This window comes from Tympanuchus pallidicinctus, unplaced genomic scaffold (assembly GCF_026119805.1).
Source record: "Tympanuchus pallidicinctus isolate F22 unplaced genomic scaffold, pur_lepc_1.0 scaffold26, whole genome shotgun sequence".
Taxonomy (NCBI): Eukaryota; Metazoa; Chordata; class Aves; order Galliformes; family Phasianidae; genus Tympanuchus; species Tympanuchus pallidicinctus.
Genome location: NW_026294743.1, coordinates 3,741,753 through 3,758,635, shown reverse-complemented (window position 1 = coordinate 3,758,635; position 16,883 = coordinate 3,741,753). Strand labels below are relative to the sequence as shown.

The 16,883-nt window shown below is 36.9% G+C and overlaps 1 protein-coding gene across 8 annotated transcripts in view; it reads right to left on the bottom strand.

Moving 5' to 3' along the window:
- INPP4B (inositol polyphosphate-4-phosphatase type II B) overlaps window positions 1–16,883 on the bottom strand; it is a 264,611-nt gene that overhangs the window by 147,741 nt on the left and 99,987 nt on the right. For 5 of the 8 annotated variants that reach the window (XM_052690049.1, XM_052690054.1, XM_052690055.1 and 2 more), the window contains exons 4-5: window positions 15,554–15,598; window positions 1,147–1,265 (exon numbers count right to left, since the gene is read on the bottom strand). In XM_052690049.1, coding sequence (XP_052546009.1) covers window positions 1,147–1,265; window positions 15,554–15,598 — 164 coding nt within the window. The remainder of the gene's footprint in view (window positions 1–1,146; window positions 1,266–15,553; window positions 15,599–16,883) is intronic. The other 3 variants (XM_052690053.1, XM_052690056.1, XM_052690051.1) reach the window with 1 other exon arrangement.

The following is a 16,883-nucleotide window of genomic DNA, read 5'->3' as shown; positions in this document are numbered from 1 at the left end:
ACATTATATATATATATATATACTTTCACTTGCTGAAATTCTCTCCGCCCATGACACCTCCTCCCCCAGAGCTTGACTATGAAGGAAGCTGAGAGAATTGACAACAATTTCAGAGAATTATTCATGCCCTCAAACGTGTTCTATATCAAGACATTGCCTTAGGAAATGTACACACTTGTATTAAAAAAACAAACATCTATTACATGTACTTCATAACAATGTTCCAGATTGTCTGCAATGAAACATCCTGATCAGATACAAGATAATTCAAGTAAGCAGTTTCAGGACGGTTGGTAGTTGAAACCATAGCAATTTAAGTTAGTAATTGGGTCGAACTTTAAGATCAGAAAGAGCTCATGAAATATTCTCTATGTATTTAACAGTTAGAACAAGCCTTTGGTAAAGTAAATTCAGGTGTCTACAATAAGACTTTTCTGTTCTCAATGAATCTTTGCAGTAAACAGCCAAGTGAATAAGTATGCTATATACCTACACTGACTGTTCAGATTTAAATAATTTTATGTTTAATTGATTTTTGTTGTTATTGATGCTAATGCTTACAGTACAAAATGAAAATGAGCAAAGCTGCCTCAGACTTTTGCTCCAATACATAACATACACAACATAAGATAGTAACTTCTGCCATGCCTGTGTGTTCATATACTTTCTCTTCATCATACAAGTAGGCTAATATTTTTCACACTGCAAAAACATCAACTTCCCTATAGAAAAAAGAAAACCATAAAGTGTAACTGACTATACAACATGCCTCTGTTCTTCGGTAATTCAAAAGTACTTTCCAAACTTGCTGTACTCTGAGTTTACCTTTTTTTACATAGCCTTGCTCTTTCATGAGAGCAACTATTCACTGTTTCAGTTTAGACCAACGTCTGAAAAACTGGAGCATTCTGTAAGTTTTTGCTTGGAAAAAATAGAGCTTTCATGAAAAGGCAAGTTCATTACTGTTTGTCCTGGTTCAATGCCAAGAACTACAGAGCGCTCTTAGGTACGCTTTGCTAAGAGCCAGTGTGTGCTTCCTTACCTAAGACTGTGCACTAAATCGTTTCGTTTCTTACTCACTTTCCAAGGAAACAACAGAAAAAGGGCAATTAAATAACATGTTAATTGAATAAGTAAGACACTCACCTCCACGATTTCAGTGCTTGAATACCTCGTCAAAATGTGCTCTGCTGGATGTACCACTGAGACTTGTATAAACGTATTCAGCTTCCGATCACGGGTAGCAGCCACGAGATCCTTGCATGCTGAAGACAGTACGAAAGAAAAATAAAACACTCAAATGAAAAATCTGGGAAAACTCTGCCACAGGCACAGGACAAAGCAGACTACACTCCAGCTCCAGCTCAAATCTCCAGAGACAAGCCGATTTAACAGAGGAAGTCTCTTGGAAGTAGCTTACAGAAATAGGAAGTCACATGCTGCAGAACTGAACTGAGATTTCGTTTCCACTAAAAATACTTGCAGCTTCTGCAAAGCTCCCTACCAGAGGCTCATCGGCCCCAGAACACACACGTGCGCACGCATACCCTCACACTCGCACACTTTGGGATAGCAGGCAATTTCACATAAACATTCATGTAATTTGCCATGAAATCTCTCGTAGCAGCCTAACTTAATCATTTCTTTTCTGAGAGTTTTCCAGCATATGCACACTTAAAAGACATTCTAAGACAGTTAAACGCCATCAGTGATCAGACTGATTTACACCGTCTGATGTCACACTACAAGCTTTTTAGTAAAACTCATAATAAAAATCCATAATTAAAATCAGACAGCAAAACATACAACACCTTTGTCATTGACTGGCAAGTACATGAGAATAACTGATTTCTGGCTACTTTAGACCATTATTAAAACACATTTTACTTGAAAAAAATGTCACAAGGAATTCCGTTCTTTTTTAATAATTCATTTTTAACTTGTGCTTATGTGATACAGATGACAAAATTAATTTTTTTATACTAAAATACTTCAAGCTTTCTGACAAAGAAAAAAAGCAACAAGAAAAGGACAACGAAAAGGAGCAGGAGAGAAATAAAATCACCATTAGCTGCACTGCAGATAGGACATGTACCGATATGGCATACACCGGCTCAAAGTTAAAAGCCATCCACCTTACATTCAGTAGGAAGACTCAACAGAGAATACTAAAATAGGATCTATCCAGTATTTTTTGCAGTTCATTGAGCAACACTGGAATCCTAGAATTCAGAGGCAGGAAAAGAAAAGCCTACCATTTCATAGAGAGTAATTGTTAAGAAAGAGCTGGGGACATTTTATGGAGGTCAGTGCAAAACAGGGGCTTCCTCGAGTTCAGCTGACCTTTAATTTTCTAAAGGTGAGTCAAATTATCCTCGCAGCAAGCAAACCTAGTCTTATGAGAAAGCAAGGAAAGCTCTGATAGACACAAAAGGCCAGCTCAGCTTGGTTTTTTACCTTTTTTCCTTCAGGCTTGCACCTGCCACTTGAGGATTAAGGAAAACAAAAATGAACCATCCAGCCTTTTGTTAATACTTTTCCATAAGGGTTACACGAACAAGGAAATAATTAAAACTAACCTTCATAGAATACTTTGGAGTTCCTTCTAACGCCCAAATTTTCAATGAAATCTCACTGTTAAGCCTGAAACTGACCTTACCATCATTTAGTGGTAAAAATAGGATAACAATAAAGGTTTGTGCATGGATGGAGTCCTTATGAATTAGCGCCAGACTTCAACAGCAAGTTGCCAGCAAATCTTTACTTCTAAGGCTGACTACATTACTGAAGTTACCCTCAATACCTGATTGTATCTGAAGAACTATTTTATTGAATTTACAGACAAGTATTTAACTAACTACAGTAGGTTAGGCAAACACAAGTCTATTTGAACTGTATCATCTCCACAGGTGATCACAAAACTCTGATTAAAAAAAGTAACAGCAACAGCAACTGACATTAGGATGATGTCAGGATCACAGATACAGTCGTTTTCACCTGAAATCCTGATTTTCCACCTCCACCCAATCCTCAAATCCCTGTTTTACTCTATGATTTCATTTTTAGAATACAGCACACAAAAATGCTGTTTCAAAGGAACTATGAGTGTAAACGTTCTCTTCAGGAATCAGGAAAACTAACTATCAGAGTCAAATTTTTCACAACCATCACAAAGGAAGGGTGGCCAGCTCAATTCTATAGACCTCCAGAGATGACAGGCAAACAAGACAAACTCTGGTAAAATAAAATAAAATGAAATAAAAAAAAATATTCAGCTTCCGGCAAAGAATCCTACACCTAAGCTCTTGTAAGCAGCACTACTTCATCATGAATGGAGGTAAATCCCTCAGTTACTATCAGCTTGATATACATGCAGGACACAGCAAATACATTATGAAGATGCAATGAAGTCTTTTATCAGCTAACGTCACAAGTTTTTATCCCACTGATACATCTCAAGCAATAGGTACAAGAGCGCACTAAGTGGCCACTGCCAAGGTGAGCATAGGAGACCACTGATTTTTTAGAAGAAAACCCAATCACTAGATGCTTTTTTTAAAGCGGCAGCCTAGCAAGATGATGTTGAATTTCGCTGGGTGGAGTTGACTGAAAATAACTGATCTGCATAACTCCAATTTGGAAGGTCCAGCAGGAAGTATCAGAAGACTCTGGGAGCATCCAGAGAAGGACAAAAAAAAAAAAACCAAAAAAAATCAACTATTTCAAGACAAAATTATTTGTGTCTACTGTGACACTGGGTCACTGCCATTCACTACTAACCTTCAGTCACAGAAGATACTAAATAAATTGTCACTAGCAGAGAAGAGTTGCAGTGAGCTGAAATTTGTTTATCTCGGCCAGAACACATCATCACGCCCCTTAGAAAGGGCCCAACTAACACATTTTATTTTAAGTAACTTTTCACAAAAGAATGAGGCAAGTTTTTTTTCATGTCGTATCCCGTCTGGCCAGCTCCACAGCCCCACACTGAAACAGTGTCCTTTTAACTACCAAAACCTCTGAAAATGTTTGGACTTTCCACAGAAAGACTCTTTGGACAAGGTGAAACATTACATAGATATGCAGTGAGATACTGGATGTACAATCTGTGTTTAAATGCAACTGTTGAGCATCACTGACATGTTTATCAAAACATGATGAAAAAGCAAACATGAAATGAATAATAAGGCTGTTTTTCTAAGATGGTGAAAGCAGGTAACATTACGTGAACGTACTCCACATTACAACCATTCAAACAGATTGTACACACACTACTTCTCAATATTTCACTATTCTGGAAATAATTTTGCAAAAGTCCCAAATCAAAACTCAGTGAACTCAAGTGACAGCTCTTATTTATATGCCTGAAATATATGAATCTACTCATTGTGACCGCTGACTCAGTGAGTAAATGCCTGAATCATCCACTGCCCTGGTGATCACATCTCCGCTAAGCATACTAGTGTACAATGAATGTTTAAGGAAGAACTGCAGCAGGAATAATTCATGCTTTTAAATCGACAAAGAAAAAGTTAAGATGGCAAAAGGAACTATTCTTCCATGTAGTAAGCAAAGAAAATAAAAGAAAGATAGATAACAAAGGAACCACAATGTGAGAAGACAAAGAGCTGAACGGAACAAATGCCGTAGAATATATTTTCAATATATTGTAGTTGTGTATTTTGCAAAATGTCATGGCCTATGTATGAACTGTCTTAACATTTAAAATGCCACAAATCAGGAAATGCCTTAAGTTACCATTTATCATTTTCTAAGCTATGAAAGTGAAGAATTGTTTCCATGTCATTGCTGTAGCTGTTAACACAGCAACATTATTCAGGAATCACAGTAAATAAATACTTCTCTTTTATTTGTGCCCATACATTGTTGTACATATTGCAGTACTAGTACTTCGCATATAAGCTCTGTGTGCAGTAAGTATAAGCTGTGTGAGTAAACATTTGATTCTTGAGTTTTGCCACGTGCAACTTTCTAGTGTTCTCTGCTCTGCACAAACATGCAGGCTGTGATCTTCATCTTTGTGTGCACTCGCACACAATGTCAGCAAAATAAAATGCCTTCTTACTTGTTTGCTTGTAACTGGGCTATGCTGTAATACAGTAGCAACTTGATTCACATTTTCAGAGTCACAGAAAAAAAGTAGTCTGGAAATTCTTCATCTGAAGTTACAGTTCAGACCAGCTGCTCAACACCGCTCCAACCACTGAAACCTATGAATCTGGAAGAAATTAATCTGCTAGAGGAATGGGGAGAATGCAGTACCTCCCTGAGTTGGAAAAGCTCCAGCAGCTGGAAGAAACTAGGTGAGCATAAAGAATGAAAGACATTCTTTGCTCCAAGTTACGAAGTCGTATAAGGCAGGAAGCCAAGGACTATACTATGAATTAGGAAATGGCATTGACATTGTCATGTTTATTCATTTTTGTTAGCATATAGTATGAAATAACAGAACACTGGTGAACGTTTTATCAGTCTAGGGATTCACACAGCTCGTGTATTAGCCCACACGGTAATTTATGAGGTAGCCTTTCCTCTAACCAGTGACAGAAACAACCCAATTCCCCCATAACTTCTTCTCTTTCATTTTCCACACCTAGATAGATTCCAAAGGGCTGGCAAGGGACAATAATTAAACAACATCCCTGTTTTCTCCAGAGCTCCTTATTTTGTAAGCACTCCCAATAGAAAATCAGAAGTATCTGAACTAAAGAGACATGGAAGAAGCTCATCTCTCATATACATACATATTTACATGAACACACTGTTCAACTTTTTTCATTTCATTGGCATTACAGCAGCATTATCATCCCAAAGCAACGTAGTTTATAAATAATGATGTACAGTCTGTCTTGACAGACTAATTAACTGAGGTACAGATATTCCTTAGTCTGCAAAAGGATATATTTAATAAGAACACTACATTTAGACCTCTGTTATACGCAGAACATTAAGCAGTAGTTTCTGTTGTTGTTTTTTTCTGGTTTGTTTTGCTGTTTTTGTTTTGTTTTGTTTTTTACATCTGCCCTGAGAGTGGAGGAAGGGAAGAAAGCACTCAAAGTCACTGCTTCTGCCTTGCCTTCACTGGGCACTGCTAACCAAGACCTTCATCCAGGAACACAAAGGCTCAGGAATAGTCCAACTTTGGAACACGCAGGACAACTCTGGGCACATGCTTGACCTTAGGAGCATAGTAAAAGGAACTAAAAGAGAACAGCAGCGAGACATGTGTCCTCTATGTGGCAAAACATGCCTGAAAGCAACCAATCGAAGTATTGCAGGACTGGTATTAGTCCAGAATGGTATTTATGAGCAGCTTCCCAAATAGAGTCTCACAATAAACCGTTACCTAGGGATTAGAAAGAGCAGACTCCTGCACTGGAAAGAAATTCCTTCTACAGCAGCTTCCAGTTGTGAACTCCCAGTAAAATCCATGGTACAACATTGAGTACTAGGAAAAGAAGGTGTATAGAAGACTGTGTTTACACCATGCATACAATTAAGTCAAGCTCCACTAATTTCTTCCTAAGAACAGCTCTAAGATCACAGCTCCCATATCTGGGGATGAGAGATTCATAAGAAAGTACAAATACATCTCTCTTCTCTAGAATGTACAGCTGGTTGCTAAAGCAACCTAGTTGTATCAGGAGGAAATGCACATAAGTAACACAGTTAAATATTACTCTGGGATGCTTATAATTAACAGTGGGAAGAATTATTCTTTTTTAACCAACCAACCAAAAAAAAGATGAGGAAAGTCCTATTACACAAAACAAAGATCTCCATCACATTTCTACAAACGCAGGTTTGAAAAAAATAAAATCGATATTATTGACACTCACTGCAACTAATCTATCAGTATACTGAGCAAAAAAATTTAAATCATTACCCACCTAATACACAGATAAAATAGTACAATTACTTAGTAAACACTCAAAGACAACAGAAGCATGGTCTGTTGGTTAGTGGGGAGTTGGGATACGTGATCACGCCCAGGAGTGCTGAATTGTAAAACAAGCTCTGCCAACTCCAGGTTTTGCAGAACTAGAGAAATTTCAGTTCATTGCATATTTTTTTTTACTCAAAGCCTAACACTGGACCAGAGCATTAAATACAAGACTTCGAAATAGTCTTCTTCCTTCTCTAAAAAAGTAAAATAAATGCGAAGTTCTAAAGCGTAGATTTGCTCTGCCATTACCAGGAACAATAATAGGCATTTCCTGAGTGGGGGTTTCAGTTTTATGAATATGCGAGAGCAGACCTTTCTCACACTGCTTCCCTGCCATTCAGCCTAGACAACTCCAGTTATTTATAGAGCTTAAGCATGATAGATTCAAGAGGGACAGGAAACTGGCTGACTGGATCAACACACAACTCAGAGGCATTGTATTTGCAGTGCTGAAATGAGTATAACAGTACTGGCGTTAACCCTCATTCTGTACAACTGATATTTGAGCAGGGCAGTTAACCCACAACTAACTTGTGAGATGATCTGCTCTCTGTATGGTCATCGCTCACATCACATTCCAGCCTTATTGCAATCTAGCACCATTTATAAGCGTGGTTAATATGTCCATCACCTCTGTCTTCTCTTAAGCTATACACTGGCATCAAGGTCACAGAAGTGTGCTTCTGGCATTAAGTCGTGAAACAGATGACAAAATGTTACGGAACAGTATTTTTAGAATTCTTTAACTTTTTCATCTTGTACATTTTGAAACTATCATATATACAGTATCATACTTTGTTACAAAAAAAGTAATCCTTTCCTAAAAGCTTACATTTCTTTAGGGAGCACACTGTGCTTAACTGTACAAAGAGCTCTGTTCTTCTCATGTTCTGTAACAGTTGCTGGACAGCAAAGCACAGTTTTTGCTATTTTACATTTTCAGTTATTGACTTTACCTTCAATCCAAAATTATCCAGATCGTGGCACAACCTATTAATGGTATTTATGCTTTGCCCTGAAAGTGCCTTCATTCTCTGGAGAGCGCAATGAGAAAGGGAAAGAAGGAAAATACCCAGCAGCGTAAATCAAAACTGCTATACATAACACATTACAAAATATATTCCTATTTAAGTGTGTTTTGATATGAATCTGCTGCTGTTCTATGGATGTAATTTATTTTGGCATTGTTGGCATTTTAGAATGCCACAGAAAGGTGTAAATGTCATGGAAACAGAGCTAAATATCACTTCTCCCTTCACATTTTCCCAATATTTTCATAGCCAGTTTCTAATAAATAAGAAAATTTGCTGTAATTTCCACTTTCCCCACTATCCTATAAACAGAGAGGCTACAGGTTTAAGCTCCAAAAGAAGAATTAGGAGAGTAGCGAACAGTACAAAACCTTCCTTTTTTCTTTTAACTATGCATTCCTTTACACTGTAAGCTCACAGCAAGTATATAGAACTTACAGACTATAAATATAATATATACTCTTCATTTTCAATTTTTTCCATGCCTTCAGAAATAAATTAATGAAAAATATTAGCAATATTACCACAAGACAAAAAAAAAACAAGCTCCAAGTCTGTTGCAGTTTTCAGTCTGCCACATCTTTTCTTGTTATAGCTGCATACAGTGCTTACTTTGACATAAGCATTTATATAATACAGTGCTGTACAGGTTAACAAATCCAACATAACATAGCTTTGATCCTTACTGCACAGTATTACTTTACAATTCCCTAGAGCAATTTTTTAACCCAACATGTAAAGAAAACAGCTGCTCTTTAGCTTTACTTTTTTTTCATGAATATTTTTATAATACACATTCAGAACTGCTGAAGAAAAAAAGTTTGCTTTTGATAAGACAAAAAATTCAGCAACACAAAGTCCAGCAACTACTAGCCAACTATGTGGTCATAGCCCTGTTGTCCACAAGAACCTGCTAGTGAATGCCACTATTTCCTTCTTCAAATAACAGCGTAAAAAGAAACACGAGTTAAGAGCTAAAACAAAACATCATGTATTGCTCTAGAGCGATCACCCGGTGAATCTGACATTAACATGGAGAATCAAGTATTGCTTCTCTTAATGTGAACTGAAGCAGATTCAGATCCCAGTTGAAAATGCTGCTAGTTTTAAATCCAGTTCATTTACCATCGTTACAGTCAAAAACCTTCATCTTTCCAGATGTTAGCCATTCTTGTCTTTGAAGACCAAATTCTGCCAAATTCATGAAAATACAATTCTGTACTCGTCCAAACCCTGTAAAATATACTTTCAATGCAACATGAAGGTTTTTATGTCATGTTCTCAGCTCCAACACTTGTTTTCAGAATTTAAATAACATTCCACAAATTATTCAAGATTTTTTTTTTAATTTAGTTCTATTTTATTTCAGTTTTATATTCTCCACACCTGGAAAGAACTACACCAAAAATAAGACCAACCACAAAAACTGAAGTGTGCATAGCAGTACTCAAAACTTCATTATCAACAGAAGATGTGGGCAAAATAATAAAGAGTATAAGTTACTTAGTTTGTTCTCAGTGAATTCCTTCCCAGGACCTCACAGTAAGTGAGACTGCTTGTAATGTGCACAGCACCATGCTGCATCCAATACCACACAGAATTGTGCAGTGCTTCGAATAGAACTTTGTTCATTCACAGCCTACAGGGGAGCTTCATTTTCAAGTCAAACCTCACTGTAGGACATGTATTCCAAAAATAAGTACATCTATACCTAATAAGTTCAAGAAGAGGATGACTTCAGTTTTCTATTAATTAGATGTTTTTCTTTTTTATATAATTCCTCATAGGAGGATTAAAAAAATTAAGTCCACTGGAGACATTTGATAACATTACTGCAATTATTTCTATAGGCATATTTAGAAATTTATTTAAGAACAGTCATTTGAGACAAACGTTCAGTAAACACAGTGCACTACTTTTAAACACCTTCAAGTCAAGAGATTATGCTCTGAGCTACCTCACAATGTTTCTGTTATACTATTGGCCTAGCAAAACAGAACTGTTTCACATCTGTTTAATCATTACTATTTTGCACAGGAGGCATGAATCTAAAAAAGGACTGCTGTAAACTGCAAGTCATTTCTTTGCTTTTTGTTACCAAAATATCCAAGTCCGTTTGGCATTATAAGGTGACTAACATCCAGCAGAAGAGCGGACAACAAGGCAATCTGCAGAGAATGCTTTAATTGTTTTGCAGACCGAGCTAGAAGACCAGCTGCAGGATGTGCCAGCAAGAAGTCAAGAGTCAACTCACAAAAAGGCAAATGCCCACAAGTGGATTTTTAACAGAGTACTTCACACACCTGCTATATAGTTTTGGAGATACTTAAAGTTACTTAAGCTCTCAACTGCAAGAGGTTCTCACATACACAAAGGTCAATTTCTGGGTATGTCTCAATCAACCTTGCTTGGACAATGCTGAGCAGCAATGCCTCTACCTCCGGCCCTGTCCAGATTTGCAAACCATACACCTTTCCTCACAGTCCTGGGCTGGCAGGAGGTGACAGGGCACAGCTGCTAGTCCATGCTCTGCAAAAAACATCAATGCTTATTGCCTTCACAACAGACCCAGCGGGAAGGCTGAAGGAGAAATGATGCCAGTACCCCTTAGAATTCAGTTAAGCACTGGACCAGAAAAAGGTCAGATGCGGTTGGATCCAGGTTTATCACTCTGTTCATCACTAGCTTAGCAGCTACAAAACACAAAGTCACTAAATGCATACAAGCAGACATTCAAATCACCCTCTTGAAATCATCTCACCTTGATCAAGCATCAAAAAGAAAGCCCTGCACCTCAAAAAAGGTGAAGAGTTACTAGCCGCAGGGATAGAGGGGACAAAAAAAAATATGTAAGGTAATTTCTATATTTCACATTAAAATTGTCACTGAAATGGGAACAAGGATACAGTCATCATCCTTCAATCAGACTTCAGAACCCAGACCCACCCACATGGTCAAGCGCACTAATAATTAAACTGTCAACCTCAGCTTGTCTCTCAGCCAAGCTCATCCTTAACTCTTTCACAGCAGAAAAAGGGGAAAGTTTTAACTCAGGATGAAAAGGGTCCATTTGAATTTTACTTTCGGCCAGTGCTATTCAGGAACCATTTTCTGCTCTACGTTTACATTTTATAAGCATTTGTGTTCTTAAGTCTGCCCTACGAATATACAGAAATAAATCAACCTTCATGTGCAAATGTGCAGAAGAAACATTAGAAATGCACTAATCAGATATTATTTCAGGCAATCAAAATTGATTTTTCAATTTTGCTCACCTCTGTCTGCTTCCAACTTGCGCCTTGCCCAAGAAACGATTCATGCTGAGATCACGAGCATCTTTACCTGAATCATGCTAAGCACACCATCAAACATTTAATAAGAGAAGTTCCTTAAAACTGCTTTAGTTCAGACAGATGGCAACAATTTTAAGAGTACTAATTTCAACACAGTAAGAGATCATTTTGAGATCCCAAAGGATTTCTAGATCAAGCCAACAAAAACTTCATTATTGATGTACGCTACGGAACATTTTTTAAGCTTCAGTAACAAGCCAGTCACTAACAGTAGGCTCTAAAGGGGACCAGAAAACTTATTGTCAAATTACAAGGCAAATCCCTGTCACACATAATCCAGGAAGATTTTGGTCGTAAAGGACATGTCCAACTGAATCCCAACCCCTCTGCCAGATCCCAGTGAGCTCTGTTGCGTTCCCAGTACTCTGTTGAATTTATTCATCTCGAAGGATGGAGACTCAGCAGTCTCTCTGGACTATTTCTGTGTTCTGATAGAATTTCAAATACCTTAACTTGCATCTATTGTCTATTACACTTTCACAGAGTGTAACTGAGAAGAATCCAGCTCCTCATCCTCACTGCCTCCCTGTCTCCCTCCAGGTATTGATACACATTATCAACTGTGTATAATTTTGCCATGCTTAACAAGGGTCCTAGCTCTTTCTTTCAGCCTCTCCTCATATGCTCCAAGTTCCTTAATCATAAATGCTACTTTTCGCTTCCTAAATGACTTTGTCCAATTATTCTAACATAAAATCTATTCTTACACCTGCGCAGCAGACCTTTCTAAACCATATGGGGTATGGGACAGCTGGAAAAACTAACACTTCAGCTACTAAAACACACACACAAAAAAGACCCTTAAGTCATCTTTGCTGTATATACTACTACTTGTTATACAGAAGTTAAAATTTAAAGCAACATTAAGAGATTTTCTTGTTTGTTGAAAACAGCCCTTTTAACAGGTGAAAAAATATTTTTATAGAACTTATTGAAGCTTATTCTTAGTAATACACACACTATGGACTAGATTAACATGTTCAACTGAAAATATTCTGCAGACACTTTAGGTCTACTCAGTCTGTTTGACAAAGACAGCATGTTTTAAAAAAAATCAGTTATTTTCCTAGACAAAAAGTCAGGTTCCTGGGAAATAGGTAAAGGCTGGAAGACAACAGCAGTGCCACGATATCATCTAAAACTTGTTGTAGTTAAGGGAGCCTTACTGAGATTTCTGTAAGAACAAAGGAATACTTTAGCTTGAACTGGCTTGTTGCTCTCTGTGTATAAACATCTGCCAAACAAATGATTCTCAGTAAGAGTCCCCTTCATCCAGACAAGCTTCCTAGAACCACAAACAAATCGCTTGCGGTCGTATCATTCACTGTGTATCAGTTAAGCACAAGGCCATCAGGTCATGTAAGAGCTGTACCTGCAGCTTTGTTGGTCGTGCAAGGGGAGAATGGACTGACTGCCCGCCTCGTCCAGAAAGATGTCGTCACAAACGTTCTTTCACTAGAGAACTCTCTAGGTAAGGTAAAACATCATCTTCCCTCTGCAGCTCAGTCATTCAATCATACACGTCTTTCCCACTCATGCTATTCCATCATTCTGGCAGCTGAAAGATTAAAGGTGTAATAGGCCACACATGTGCACGCCCCCACCCTCGAAAATCAAGGCTCAATTCATGAGATGTAAGAGGTCTACATCAAAGTCACTATTGAAGAGTCACTTCAGAGAATGGGGTTCAAAAACTGAATTGAACGAGTACACAGGCAAAAAAAAAAACCAGAAGGAAATATGCAAAGTAGGTGATGTATTTTGGAGAAAAGGCAGGAAGATAAAAATAATGAGCAAAAAAGAGCAGTGGTGCGTGTGCTGAAAATAACTTCTCTTTAAGTTTAATGATCCTTAATTCTACATCCCAATGAACTAGTTTTAAAATACCCTGGAAACACAAGTTTTCAGTTATGTCAGAATAATTTAAAAGTTTACATTATGTTCACTGAAATGCCTAATACTTCCAAAAGCAAGTATTAAGCTCATAAAAATAAGTAACCAATTAAGGTTGCTACTGCATTGGTGGGTTTTTTTGGTGTTTTTCTTTTTTAATACCTAAGTAACGACACAATCAGTTTTGACATACTCAAATAACTACCTATATCAACAAATTCTTCAGTAACTCTGAAATTCTTCCTCCAACTAACTCTCAGTAACACTTATAAATTACCATTAAGGTTTCTGATTGCTTTGAGTATTCTAGCTCAGGATTTGGAATCGGTTCAGGCAAAGCAGGGTGAGTACCCTCATCAGTAACAATTAGGGTAGATTAACCCATGCTTAGACTGATCTCCTGTAGTTAGTCAGCTAACCATCATCCTCATCAGGGACTGAGTTCATACTCAACCTCCCAGAAAACTTCACATCTTTCAACAGATACACAAAACTTCCCCTTTGAAATTATAGATAGAAAAGAATCTGAAAAAACAGGAACCGTCATTTATGAAGCCAACAAAAAAAGCATGAGGTAAACCAAAAATCACTACTTTCAGTATCAAGAAGAAATGGAGTTTACTGAAAAGACTAGCTATTTTAAGATTTCAAAAGGGAATACTATTAGCTTCATTTTCCCATGGCCGTATGAACGCATTGATTTGATTCATTTCAGAATTCGAACATTCCTAACAGAAGTTTACCCCATTATCTGCTGCATCACTTGAGAACTAAGTTGATTAAATCCTGTCTCTCAAAATGGTTATGTTTCATAAAAACCTTCCAAGTGTTAAATAGCTTCTCAAATTCAGGTATGTACAACTTCCAAATGGTTTAGCCACAGCTATTCAAAATTAGTCTCTAGACGCATTTATATCAAAACAGTCATAACCTTTATTCTGATTTAAAAGAAAATGTTTTTTTTTTTAGCCACAGCCCTTATTGGTACACATAGTTATTTGCAAGATTGTCATCTACTTTTCCCTGGTAGATCAAGGGAACAAAAATGCTTGAAAGCAAAAGTGTCCAGAAACAAAACAGATTTACATTATGCAGAGATGAAGAATACTACCTGAAACATCCTCATCGTTTAAATGACTCATATTAGGAAGTTAGCTGTTTCCCATCATTCTGGAGCATGCTGCATCATCATGTTCAACCCAGTGTTCCTGGTTCATCACATACTCTGACCAACTTCTCAAGGCAAATAAATATAACTGCACTTAAGCTCACCATGGTGATTAACAGTCACATAGCAAGGTGCTAAACAGAACTTCAATCTTTATAACATGCACAGAAATTAAATTTACCCATGCCCTACGTGTTTACTGCTCATCATTAAGAAGCAAGGCATGCCAACAAACTGCAAGCATCTCCATGACCACTTCTGTGAACAATTACCTCTTACAAACATAAAAACTAAGTCGATAACGCAGCAAAAATGACTCATGCTATATTGCTATATAATGGGTTGACAAACAAGACATTGTCATACAGAGAATAGATATCCACTTATGTTTATTTCTCTACTTAGATTCTACGTACATCTCTCTAATATACAGAGAGAACTCAAATTTGTCAACAGAAAAAATTCAAGTACAAAATATTTTCTATATTATATAAGAAAGCGATCGTTCTCCTTATATAATATTTGTATTTTTTTGTTACGTAATGCAAATGGCATACAAGGCAAATTTTTCAAATAGCAAGAAGCAGCCAGAACACTAGTTGAATAGCTTCCCAACTTCCACTACTGAGGATTTTTTGAGCCTTGCATATTCAGTGATACAATTAGCACAGACTGATATTTTAAGATTGTGACAGAATGAGGCAATGCAAATTAAGACAACTCCTACCCTATATGGATAGAAGGATAGATTACTTCATTTTTTAATATTTTTTTTTTTTTTAAAGAATACAGATGGTTTAATATAGTGAATACTGTAAGCTTGCAAGCCAAGCTGACATAATGCATTATGCGAGAGTGGGAGGGAGGGGTGAAATACAAAGGACAAATAGAGAATGTCGTAACTGTCAGGTGGAACGGGACAACCTTATATACATATTCAGATATTTCGATGAATTAAGAATATAAAGCCAGGATTTTGAAGGCACATGCACAGGCAGATCTCCTAAGTGAAGTACAGCTCTTTTATTTACTTATTTTTCTACAGATTACATGTAATACTATGTAACATTACACACACAAATTCTTCACACATGCATACAGGCACACACTGCAACTCCAAGACGACAAAACTCTATCTTACCAAGACTGAACTCCAGCTTTGGCTCATTTGCAATTCTCTGAATACCTTTTAAAGTTGAGAAAAAAGTAAAAAATAGTTAGAAATAATTTGATTTACATATCTGCCTTTTTTGCCTATGTGTGGTTGTGTTTGTGTTGCACTTTTTTTTTTTAATAGTCTAAAAGTTTCACATGCCTAACTCATGCCACACCAAATACCTGCCACGCTGAGTGGAGTTACACTTCATATTAACAACCTCAGTGAAAGTTATCTTTGCATGAAGTATTTGTCCAAAAAAAAAAAAAAAAGAAAGAAAAAAAAGATAACATTTCTTTGTAAAGGTGATTTTTTCCTTCGGAGGATGGTTAAATTACATTTGGTTGTTCACCCTCCGCAGGAAGTAATTGGATCATAACTACAGCATTGATTGGACTCGTAGAAATGAAATTGTCTTACATAGACATTTGTGTATTGTCTCACTGTCATCATCAAAGGATCATATGTTGCATTCACAAATACTGGACAAATTGGTCAGATTTGGAAGAACCAGGATGTTATATAAAATGTAAGGGAGGATATTGCTGCAATTTTGAACATAAAATGATAACAACATTGTAGAATAGGTCTTGCGTCACACAGTTATCACTAATACAACTAATCGTTCACGCCTTTGCACAAAAAATTAAAGCTGCAAAGTGTAGAAAGGCCTTGGTCGGTAAGAAATAACAAATAAGATCCTGTATTTATTTTAAAATAGAATTGCATTAAAATATCTGATAACAAATTTTTCAGAGTTCAACTTCATCACTAGCACATATGAACATTTTTATCACTACGCTGGATACAAACTTAATTGGTTGATCAGTCACTTGATACAACTGAAATCCAGCACATAGCAGTACAACATGGTTCAGGCACCGTGAATCAAAAATGGCTCAAAATACGGCTAGATGCTTTCAAACCCCAAAGTGCTTTTATATCACTTCTGACTCCAATTTAAAGATCACTAAAGCTTACTTAGAGTTATCAAAATTACCAGATTATGTCGTACAACAAGCCCACGTGTTCACATCAGACAGAAGAACAGAATTTAACTTTAATGAAGAAAATATATCAGAGAAAAATACCAGAAACATAGTAACTACTTATTTGTTTCTGTGAAGATTATCTGAATAACTGAAAATGTAACAGGTAATGACAGTTAAAGATAACCTTTATCAGTTTGCTCCTTCTACAACTGCACCTTGTCAACCAACAAATTAAACAGCATTATGTACACTGTTTGAGACATTACCTGTACTACTACAAATTCTGGTGCATTTTTACCGTACCACTCAATAAAATGAGAATA